Here is a 12,728-nt window from a genome sequence, read left to right as displayed (position 1 = left end):
TTCCCATTGAAAAGCATTGGGACATTACTATTGGCTATTTCAATTTGCAATAGCCAATAGTAAACTAGCATTGTACCCGCCCCCTGCTGATGGACCTTATGGGGAACTGCAGCAGAGGGCAAGTACAATGCTAGTTTACTATTGGCTATTGCAAATTGAAATAGCCAATAGTAATGTCCCAATGCTTTTCAATGGGAATTTTTTTTTTTTCTATTCTGACATCGCTCTTGTCAGAATAAATAAAAAAGGCACAGCAGTATTTCTCTCCTTGACGGCCGGGAGCAGGAGACTCCCGGGCCGCCAGGGAGAGTTAGCTGTTTGGAGATCAGTGTCCCTGGTTAGCAGGTAACCAGGGACGCTGATCTCTCTGAAAGTGGCCGGAGCCAGCCGTAAGATCACGGCCAGATCCTTCGGAGGCTTCGTGAATAGACCCCTAAATACCCCATGAAAACTGTAGGCCAACCCAGGATAACCACTCCCACTACCAGTATGCCTCAGTGTTGTAGCAAAGCAGTACCGGGACTATTATCATAAACATAGAGCGGTTTATGATTTTAGATTTTACAATGAGCAATGCAATCCTATTTTATTTCTCATCCATTGAGGGACACATGAAGGCTTTGACCTTTTGGACATCAAAAAAACAGTCCAGCTGAGGGTTGGGAAACACAGCAAACAATCACTAACAGGCCCAAGAAACAACAGATGACTGGGGACTGCCTGCAGCTCAAAGAGCCACTCGAGGGACCTTTGGCCACACATCCGATGAAGCTGAATCACCCATCTGGTAGAATTTATAGAACATGTGAACAGAGGACCAGGTGGCAGCCATGCACATTCAGGAAACAGTTTCTTACAAAGCAGAGCTGTGTAAAACACATCCATCCTGCTACGACACACACAAAAAACTGAAGCATGCGGGAGGTGCATTGCATTGCCATTCTTTGAATGGCACGCCAAACACACCTCCCACCCACAGTTTGATCACTTGCACCAGAATATGCGGTACCGCAATGCCGTGCATTCCAGTGTGGTGCAACTTGGTTCATGACTTAATGACCAAGGACAAATGTTGGTCTTGAGGCTATAAAGGTGGAGAACCACTGATTTAGAGTATAGTGCAAAAAAATCTAAAAATATATTTACTAAGGTTTAGAGTGTGAATGGCTGCAAAAAAAATGCCCAATTAACCTAAATCTGTATGACATGCTCACAAAATAACAGAAAAATAGTCGGTTACCACAGTAGCACAGTCAACTAAGTTACACCAATTCAGTTTTCTTTTCTATGTTCACATTTATAGGTTTATTTTAACATTACATTTAAGAAATTCACACACTTTTGTTAGTTTATTTGTTTAGTTTTATATGCTAAGTGCCAGGAAGAGACAGACACAAAACTTCAGGAGGAATAGGGCCACAAAAAACATAAAAAGCCAGGTATATGCAAAATGCTGGCCACAAGCCACTGAAGATTGGAAGTTGTCTTGCCCAGCCAGTGATGGCACAGTGGAAACATGCAAACCGCATCTTAACGTCGGGATCTTCATGACAGATTAAAATGCTTACATGACCATCTTTTACAGTGACACCCAGGGGGAAAATTAGACAATCTTGTTAGACATAGCTTGGTGATCTTGCTGTATTTCTTAATGTCATATATTATTCTTTGTGAATTATGTTGTTAATAATATTACTATTTTTTGTTTTATTGTGGGTGTTAGGCAGTTATAAACAGGGGTGTGGCTTAGGGTGTAATATGTATCGATATGGGGTCTGATGCTCCAAGTTTTCTATGCCTATAGGCTCCCAAGACACAAATCTGGGCCAGCAAACCTCTGCTTATTTTTCATCACAAATTACATTTTTCTGGTTGTGTCTTAGTTGTGTGTTTGTGCATTTCTGTATACAGTATGCCCAAATAGCTAGGAATTTAGATAGTTTAGCATCATGGACCACACTTATCAAGGTGCTTTCCATTATGCAGCAGTACAAACGCAAAACATTCCCAGCACACTTACCAGCTAGGTCACAAAAAGAAAACAGATTACATGGTCTAACTATTGGCGTTAAAAGCAGATGTTCTCATAAAGGTTCTCTGTGGTCCTAACTCTAATCTATGAGCCTCCATCTTGGTGATAGCGCTAGGTCTTACTTTCGGGGTAGGTCTTACTTTCGGGGAAACACGGTAGCAAAGGATGAGTTGCACACCAGAAGCCTAGAACATCACAATGGCAACTGAAGCCCCCAGTGTGTCCCCCACACCAAATCCAACAAGTGAAACAAATGGCAAACACACTCATCAATTCATTACTAGCTTTTAAAGTAAGCTGCACATAGAAGGGCTTTACACAGTACAAAAACAAAAGTTCCCCAGCACACTCATCAGCCAGCCTGCAAACAGATTATATTGTCTAACAATTAGCGTTAAAAACAGAAGTTTTAGTTGCACAACTTTTGCAAAATAAATGCAAGCCACACTTCCTCGTCAAGGCCCCTATGTGTAGTGTGGTCCTAACTCTAATCTATGAGAGCCTCCATCTTGGAGCTTATATAGCAAAGGATAAATTGGGTGCAGGTTTCCCAGGAGGCATCTTATTCCTTCTTAAAGGCACAGGGACACACCAGTAGCCCAGCACATCACAAAGGCACCTGAAGCCTCCAGTGTGTCCCCAAACCAAATCAAACAAGTGAAGAAAATGACAACAGCACTCATCAATTTAAAACTAGCTTTAAGTGTAAGGTTTACATGGAAGGGCTTTACACAGTACAAACACAAAAAAATCCCAGAAGCCATGTGCAACTTACTTTAAAGGCCGGTAATAAATTGATGAGTGCATTAACTATTTGCTTCACTTTTTGTATTTGGTGTGGGGACACAATGGGGTCTTCAGCTGCCATTGAGATGTGCTGGGCTTCTGGTGTGTCCCTGTGCCTTTAAGGAGAAATGGGTCACCTCCAGGCGAATCTGCACTCAATTTGCCCTTTGCTACATATGCTCCAAGATGGAGGCTCTCATAGATTAGAATTAGGACCACACTACATAGAGGGACATTGACAAAGCAGCGTGGCTTCCAAATGTTTTGCAAAAGTTTTGCAACTGAAAACAGTGTTTTTGCAGGCTGGCTGGTGAGTGTGCTGGGTGTTTATTTATGTTTGTACTGTGTAAGCACAGTATTGTTGTATTTTTTAGTAAATGGGATGCATACTGCTGAGGTGAATGCACAGTCCATTGAAGCTCATGTTTACCTGCAGTCTCAGCTGCCTGCAGCAGCACATCTATGTACTAGAACAAGGACTGCAATCACTGTTTCCTGATGTGGATCATTATTTATCCCTAACTGCTGCATGAAACAGGTAATTTAATTTTTCTTTACCTATCACTTCATTGGCCCTCTCACTGCTACATCCAGTGTATTCCATGGAATGAGTGAAATCAGTCTATGGACTGCTACTGCTATACAGTAAACATTACAATGTGTTAAAGCCAGAATGTTTACTTAGTTGACCTAAAAGCCCAACCCTACCCCTCTAGAGTTCCCTCCTTAAGCCTTTTACTTTTTTATACTCACCATTTTCCAAAGTTTTTTTTATACCAGTCACGTAATGCACAGAACCCTCTTATTCTTCTAAACTTCTCCCAGCGATGGGCAGTTCTGAATGATGCATATAATGGCTCTAACAAGTGCTGCTCTCTCTTTTTTTATACTGTGAATAAGGGGCCCCATGGCAACGCCCCCTCATGGGGTAGGTCCAAGACATCCTGCACTCAAAGTATGTCTTTAGTCTTACAGGTTAAGTGACATTGACTGGTACCATTACCCAGAAGACTGATGCTATCTTGTGGAAAAAGTAGTACTGTAGGGGACAGCTTCTGATGGAAGGTGAGTAATGCAGCAAAGGATAGTAGTAGATAGTCACATTCAAATGAACTTGTTCTGTAGCTTTCCCAAGTTACTTCTTCAGTTCTAATGAGTGCCAGGAAAATTCCCAAGCATTTATATCCACACCGGTAGTACAACCACCCTAATCCAATCACCATGGAAAGGTAGATTTTAATGTTCAAGAACAGGATTGGAGTTGTGAAAGTTCTATTACATAATTCCATCCTTTGTGTCAGGAAGGCTCTATAGGCACTAATTAGAACTGAAGAAGTGGTTTTGATGAGCTAAGAAACATCTTCAACATTGCAGAGCAAATCCAGTTCAATGTAACTACTACTCGCTATAGCATGACCTGGATACATGAGAACCAACCTAGAGTTAGACTTTAATCTGACAACCCTGTAATACACTGTAGCCAGATTTCACAGAGCTCCTCACATGTGGGCTGGGTGGATGCACGTGGTGAAGCCTGTGCTGTGTACATTTTATTCTTTCTGCTTAATGTGTCACTAGTCGAGAACAAACTTCTAAGATAGTATAGAACTCACTAGTGGCTGTAAGAAAGCTTACACATAGGTTCGTTTGGGAATTTCCCCTACGTTACACACCGGCTTAGGGGTTTTCACATCACCATATTACTGAGACATTACACACAGGCTTAGAGGTTCTCACATCACTATATTACTGAGAAAGGGAAGTAGGGAGAACTGGTGAAGCTCTACTGAAGCCACAAGCGGCATTTCTTCCTTCAATGGGCTATACTTGGATATCTAAACAGCTATAGTAATAGACACTACAGATCAATTGCTGCTGAAACCAGAATGCTCCCTAAACTGAAAAAAATCATATTGGGCATTACATTAGAAGCACTAGGATCTGATTAATGGTACATACGCCAACATGATTAATATAGCCCCCAATTGGCATTTGGTATCTCTACTAAGTTGAAATAATTGTTGCCTGTACTGGTCTTTAGCCATTAAAAGAGACCATAGAAAGCGTCTGTTTGATTCTCGATTTCATACTGTGCCATACAATCAATTCTTTTTAGTCAGACTGTCTCTAGATTTACTCGCGAGCCACAGTAAAATGAGGAAGCTTTCATTAATCTTTCAGATGCTTCGTATTAATGACAAGGCTCTTGCATGAACAATGTAACAGCAATTAAAAAGCCCATTAATCTGCATTACAGCTATTAAAGATGCATGTCATTAAAGGGTATGGAGTTTGATTCATTCTAGCACCCCCCAAAAAAATGAAGCAATTACACTCTGGCAATGCACTTTGTCATCAAATTAGGTTCTTGGTTTTGCTGCAAATGGCTCGGCAGTGTTCAGATCCCTCTGTTTTATTATTCATGACTAAGATGGGGAAGTCAAGACCTCTGGAATTGCTTTACCTTCTTCCCGAGTGGTGACGTTCACAACATGGGAGATCACGCTGCAGCCAGCTAAAGTGCATGCGGATAATGTTACTGCGTACTTTGTAAAGGGCAGCAAGCCTGTCAGGGTGCCTGTAAAGAAAGAAGAGCAATGAGATTAGGCCAGTGAACAGAATTTCTTAAGAGCATACATCTACCTGGTTGAGCCTGAAAGCCACTGGTGTCCATGATCGGGCATCAATTATGGGACCACAAACCACTTTTGTTGTGCTTCTACCTATGACTTAAGATGTATAGCCTTACCCTTAACTGTATAAGTGTAGAATGACTAAATGACGTAGCCCGAGATCAACACAGTTGAAGTCCACAGTATATTAATGGTCCATAATTTATACATTTAGTCCAGAATCTGATTGTTCCAAAGAGCCACCACCACCACCTTACAAGATAAATGGACAGGTACTTGCCAGATTGAATGAAGCTCTCTATATAAAAGGTCAGTAACATATACACAACAGTTTCAGAAAGAATATCCGTGCTTTAGATATTCATATAATATCTAAGATATACAAAGAAGATGATTACCCAGAATAAGAAGGAAGAAAAACTGCAATAGTGTAGTATGAGTGACAACAGAGAGTGGTGACATCACTGACAAAGTTTCTGGCTGATCAGTGTGAGACTGTGACAGCAATTTTTTTGTTTGATTGACTACACTGTTTATGGTTTGTAGAAAAAAATTATACTGTACTATTAGACCTATACCTTAGTATAAATCACCCTTTTTTGACACTTCTGCACCAGTATGCTAATTTAGAGCAAAATATGATGCTAAACTACTATCCTTCCTTCTTCTGGTGTTGGTTGAGTGACCAAATGTTAATTGGTTCCATCCAATGTGAAGGATCAATGACTAGACACAGCCAGTGACCAGTTGATTGTACCTAAATATCAGCCCCCCATTTGGTTGGGATCATGTAACCGATGCTTAGGCATTTCGTCACAGGGCTACCATCATGGAACAACAACTTCTTCAGAAAAGAGGTCGGGAAAAGAGTTTCATTATGGCATAGGTCTGACATTAATGCATAGGTCTGACATTTCTCTCTCTGAAGACTTATGCAAAAAAAAAAAAACCCAACATGAGTAAATGATGAAACAATTTTTCCCTTACCTCTAAAGCACAAGAGGTGCTGATGTAATTGCTGGCATGGAGTGATGATGGCATCATTTTACTCATAGAAAGAAGCCAATAGGTGGTTCAGCCCACCAGCCTCCCTCTATAAGATATAAGATATAATTCTGATCTCTTTCTGACCGGAATGAGAAATGCTAAGCTGCATCAACCTGCTTCAAGCTGCTTTCTTCATTGCCTTTGACTTGCATGGGGAGAAAAGCAATTCTTATATAAAGGAATATGTAATTTGTGTGTGTGGTGCTGGCAAGTTTAACCACCTGCTACCATCTTATATATTTTGGCCATTCCATCATTGATTCCTCTGTACCTGAGTCTGCAGATCTGCATGCCCAATATGGTCATTAAAAAAGAGCCTATAGCTCTATGTTGGATTGTTGGTTTGTTTTACCTTCCAGAGAAAGGCAGCAGAAACAGATTTTGGCTTCAAATGCATCAGGAAGAGTAAGGCTCGCAAGATGGGCAGAGGCAGAGATAGGCACACACATAAAGACAATTTGCTGTTGGCATTGTAGAATGATATAAGAAGCAAATGGGTGGTTCAAACCACCAGGCTCCCTCCATAATCAATATATAATTTTTGTGCAGGCAAAAGCAGGCCATACACCTATAGATTATCTGCAGATTTTCTATGGTCAGATGGAAAAAGTGCAACAGATTCCTCCAAATACGCTAAACTGTGTGGATGAAGAAATCTCCCACTGGGCCAAGCTTCAGTATCCTCCTAGTCAGCCCCGCTGACTCTCAAAATCGCTGAACAATCAGATTGGATGCAGGCTTTGTTCAGGTATTTTGAGAGCCAGCGGGGCTGACTAGCAAGATACTGAAGCTTGGCCTAGCGGGAGATTCCTCCATCCACACAGTTTAGCGTAGATGGTGGAATCTGTTGCACTTTTTCCACCTGACCATCGAAAATCTGCAGATAATCTATAGGTGTATGGCTGGCTTAAGCCTTTTAAAATAAGGGGGCGTTCTTAAACTCACTAACACATATGAATATCATGCATGTAAACATAAATATTTATGATTTTCCATACAGACTCTATCCTTTCCCTATAGGCTAAACCCTTTTGTCCCCAGGAGTATTAGGGCCTATGCTAACAGGTATTGGCTTGTGTCAATAGACAAATGCAGGTTGCATTTAGGAAACATTCTGCTTGCATTTAACATCAGTTTTGGTGGTGCTGAGACCATTTAGAGTTTATTGACATCCTTCTGAGTTGCATGTGAAGTACTGCTAAGCTGCATTAACCTGCTTCAAGCTGCTTTTTCAATGCTTTTGACTTGTGTGGGAAGAGGAGCAGATCTCATGTGAACGAAACCCCATTAGCACAGACCTTTACAATATTATCTTGCAGATACAAATTAGTGTCTTATACATGTAAAGCTACCATTGATCTGTAAGCTTCTGCCCCAAACTGCTCTTCAGTTTTACTTTTAGGCTGGGATCACACCTGGGCGTATTTTTTCTGCTAATTTTTCAGCTAGTTTTTTAGCAAGTTTTTCCGTTCAGTGAAACGCGAGTTTCACTGGCGGTATGATTTGTTTTTTGTTTTTTTTCCCTAATTTTCTCTATTTTAAAATTTGTTTTTTTTCCCCCACTTTCAAACTTCCCGCTGGCTCCGCCCCCCTGCAATGCAGCCGCTTGCAACGGACGGAACCGGAAGTCGGCAGCCGCCGGAGGACACAGCGGGGATCGCGGACAAGGTAAGTCCTATGCTGTATTCCCGAGTGTGGCTCAGGGTTACCGATTTGTTAACCCCGACCCACACTGGGGAATACCAAAGGAAACGCACGGAAAAACGCCCCAAAGAAGCTCCTGTACTTGTTTAGGCGTAGGGCGTTTTTCAGCGCGTTTCCACGGGCTGAAATACACCCAGGTGGGAATCATGCCCATAGGGAAGTATGGGATGTCACTGCTTGAGCGTTTCACAGCGCATCGATCAGCGCTGTAAAACGCCCAGGTGTGAACGCGGACTTAGGCCTTGTTCACACCAAATGCAGTGCAGATCTGCATGAGTTTCTGCACACGCAGTGCAGTGGGTTGTGCCGCGTTTTTGAGGATGAGTGTAAATCACTCAATTATGTCTGGATCCGCCCAGCTGCGTGAGTGACAGCATGCTCTGCCTATCTAGAGGCAGAGCCAGCTGTACCCGCCCCCTCCCCCCTCCGTTCCTCCAGTCAGTGCTGGAGGAGCGGAGCAGGGAGGGGGGAATCCAGCCCCTCCCCTGTCACGGCAGAGAGCCGTGACAGGATCGAGAAGTGAACGAATGCCGGTATGTGTTCGCTCACTTCCCGATCTACTGAGCCAACCTGTGACAGTCTCATTGGCTAGAACTATGAGGTGAGTGAAAAGCATGAGTGAAAAGCGGTGCATGTACATGGTGTTCTAGATTGCCTCAAAGCTTCCTGGGATGCATGATGTGAGTATTCCAGGGAGTTTGAGGCAGCTGGGGATATCACTTTCACTTAGGTGAGAAGGATTTAAGCACTTTTTGACAAACAATTTCTTGAAAGGGGGGGAGCAATATTGTTGGAAGAAGAATAAGGGAGTAAAGATCCACTTTAATGTGTCCATATTCGTATATCAGTTCTATGAGTTCTAGAGAATTGCCAGGCTATTCTGTAAGCCGGCAAATGGTGACGGGAAACATGGCAGCGGCCTAAAATGTAAACAGATCACGGCACCGTAATGCAGGCACAAGACAAGTTTCAAGACAAGCAAGCTAATAGCACGAGAGTGATCAATTTAATGAGTAACACAAAAACAACAAAACAGAAAAAAAACAACATCTTTATGTGGTTGTCAGAGGTACGACGCTGTATCATGATTTATATGACATGAATCACTACACCTTAGACAGGCTAATGTATGAGATGCTAAATTGACTGTCATGTTTAGACTGCATAAACACCATTAAGAGGGCCCGGCTTCCAAACACTTTCTGTTATGTTAGAGCATTATCAACGCTCATGAAGAAAGCCTGAAGCTTTGCGAATCCAAATTTATGCACTTTGGAAACAGAGTTACAACTGTTTAACCAAGAGCTTCAGTCTAAAAAAAAAGTTAAAGCTGAACTTCAGGCAAACAGCTAAATACACATGTATGGGGGCTGTTCTACCTGCCATAGGATTTGTCCATTCAGTCCTGAAATTTACACAGCTCTGCCACATAGCACAGCCCTGTCTGGAAGGACTGCAGACTTGTTTTTTTTCTGCTGCATTTCAGTAACACTTACAGGTCTCCTCCCTCCCCCAACCTGTGACTGGACTGGAATAAGAAGAGCATGACACTGATAAGCTCATCTCTCTGTAACTCTGCTCTCTTGCTCTATTTGCATGCTCCTTGTGGGAATTCAGCACAAATGCCTGTCTGTTTGTGCCATTTCTCCTTCCCCCAATCTGAGCTCTTGTGTACATGTGGCTGCAGGAGGCTGATACCAGATCAAATTTAGTAAGTTAAAACGCTTACATTTAATGCTGTATTCTTGAATACAGATCTGCATTGTTGTGTGTCTTTCATTATCAGCTTTTATGTAATATTCTTATAACCAATCAATATCATTAAAGAGCACTCATCTCTATTTAGTCATGGAAGACAACTGAATGTTCAGTCTAAAAGAGTACCTAGGGACCCATTTATACCTAAGCGTAGTGTTAATTTCCACGCTTCGGTGTGAATGGGCCCTAAGGCCAACACCTATTTTGTTTTAGTTTCAGGCAGAGTAGATTGGTGCTTGGGTAGGTTCTGTTTGTCATGGTGAACATTTCTAGATCCTGCCATTTGGCTGCACACAGGCCAAAAAGGCAAACCAAGGCCCGGCCTTGGGGCAGCAGGAAGTAGAGGGGCAGCAGGGGTCTGGAATTCCTATCTCCCAATGCCTGGGACATGCAGTCCTGGGTGCCGGGCGGGTAGTTGTTTGCTACATTTAGCCCTGCTTTGGGCAAGCAGAGCTAAATGTAGAGAGGGGAAGCCACCGCTTGTTTTGTACAAGTGATCTCGGCGATGTCGAAGAGATGACTTGTATGCAGCCTGCAGGTCTACCAATCTCCTTTGGGACGGGGGTTGCGGGTAGGGGGGCGCATTGAGGAACCTGGCCTTGGGGCAGCAGAGAGAGTAAATCCGGCCCTGGCTGCACGAGCCACTTGTGACCACAAGTAGAAGAAAAGTTCAGCCATCCTTTAGAAGCCAATTTATATTGGTTTATCAAGTTATTTGATATACATTACCTTTTATTTTTTGTAAAATTGGTATTCCATGTTGTTTTATATTGTATGAAAGTGTTTGTAAAGACTAAGGGGGTTATTCACTTAGCTACCAGGGGCAGCCGAGTGAATAACCGAGTCAATCGCTGTTCAGTTATTCACTTCAGCCTTGTACAGCTGATTTCAGCCGTACATCAGCTAAAATCAGCCGTACATCAGCTAAAATCAGCTGTACTTCAGCTGCCTTTGGCTGCCTTCAGTCAGCCGTAAATGCTCTGCATGTTCGGCTGAGCCGAAGTGCAGAAGGACTTCGACTCAGCCGATCTAATATCTGGGATGTTCTCATAGGGGCCGAACGGCGAGCGGCATTTCTGCTCAACTATTATGCTCGGTACCTCCGAGGTAGGGAAGCAGAATAGCAAAACAGTTAAAATGAAAGGGAAGAAAAAAGTTGAAAAATTATTTTCAAAATGTAAAAACATAGGAAAAGAAAAAAAAATATTTTAAAGAAAAGAAAAAAAACAATTGGGCAGAGATAGCAGTGACAGCTAGCTGCGCCCAACTGTTTCCTATAGAAAGCACACCTGCCAGAGCCTTCTAGCAGGTCCAGGCCAATGAATAACAACTGGGCTGAGAGAGCTACGGCTGGATCCTTTGGCTCTTTAGTGAGATTCAACAGAACATTGCCGGACAAGTATTCACACATTATAGTATACTTATTTTAAAACCATGTATCGTTATTAAAGAATTATATACTATCATACATTTCATGTATCAATGTCCCATACATATTATAACATATCCTTCCCATTTGTCTGCATAATATGTCTATTTATTATATATACATAAAGTCCATTTGTGTTAGGATCTAAGAGAACTATAGCCACATCTTTTTTTTGCTTTAATTCTCTCATTTACTATGTCCTCCTTTGACCCAAAACTCAGCATATAGCGGGCTATTGCCCGCTATATGCTGATAGCACAGAGACATGCTGCAGCCGGGAAAGATCCCAACAATATTGTCGGTATGCACCCCGCCGGCTAATTGACCGCTACAGCCAGAACCAGCTGTGCCCACCCCCTCCCCTATCTGTCCCTCCTGTCAGCACTGAGAGAACAGAGAGTGAAGGGGGAATCCCTTCAGGGAGCAGTGGCTGATATAACAGCAGCAAACATAACAAACAAACACAAACAAACATAATACCAAAAACATTATAACCAACAAGGGGAACCATATAAGCAGTGCTTAGGTTAGAGGAGAGCTCAAACAGAGTCTGGCCTGATGGTGTCGCTACCCGGATGGCGTTGACTGGCCTATATTTTTTTACTATGGACTGTCCGTACATTTCTGGTTACTTGCTACTCTGATATCTAATTATTTTTGCTTTATTTTTACTTTAACAGAAGTTAAAAAAAGACGTCTTAACCACTCTGCTTTTCGAAGGCTTGAAACTTGCAAGCTCATTTTTTGTTGTTGTTCCCTTCAATTCCTACTGGCAACAACACAGACATGAAAGAAGGGAGAATGTCAGTAAAATTACTAAACAATCTGCAGTGTGAAAAATGACCCCTTTCACCTTGGGAATTCAGAGTAAGAAGAAGAGTGGCTTTTTACTGGGAAGTTTAACTTTATGAAAGCAGTCACCCTCCTCCATGTTCATGTTCAGTTCTGCTTGTGAAGTGAGGAGAAGATTAGAAGAGAGGGTTCACTGTGCTACATTGCTACATATAAATATGGTTTAACCATTTTTAACTTCTGCCAACTTTCAGTTGCTTGAAAAGAGCTCAATCCGGCATTGTATAAAAACTAGGATAATTTATAAATTAAAGTGTATCTCTAACCAACTTCTTTTTGTTTTGGATAGAGTGGGGAAGTAGTGGAATGCCAGTCGGGATTTGTTGGCGTCTGGGGAGAGTCACCCCTATGTTTGACCTGGTGACCATCCTCACTGAGACAGAAAGTGATGGGATATCCAAAAATTATGTGACACTAGAAGAGGAGGTGGACCTAAAAACAAATAAATGCATATTTAACCATTATCTAATATGTGTATGTATATATA

General features: G+C 42.1%; 1 protein-coding gene across 1 annotated transcript in view; it reads right to left on the bottom strand.

The window, feature by feature from the left end:
- Positions 1-12,728, bottom strand: part of USH2A (usherin) — a 534,204-nt gene that overhangs the window by 291,824 nt on the left and 229,652 nt on the right. Inside the window, exon 32 of the mRNA XM_018556052.1 lies at positions 5,283-5,396. Within this exon, the coding sequence (XP_018411554.1) occupies positions 5,283-5,396 (114 nt within the window). The remainder of the gene's footprint in view (positions 1-5,282; positions 5,397-12,728) is intronic.

Source organism: Nanorana parkeri, unplaced genomic scaffold (genome assembly GCF_000935625.1).
Source record: "Nanorana parkeri isolate BGI_ZX_2015 unplaced genomic scaffold, ASM93562v1 scaffold1, whole genome shotgun sequence".
Classification (NCBI taxonomy): Eukaryota; Metazoa; Chordata; class Amphibia; order Anura; family Dicroglossidae; genus Nanorana; species Nanorana parkeri.
The sequence above is the reverse complement of the archived record's forward strand: the minus strand, read 5'-3'. Positions and strand labels throughout refer to the sequence as shown.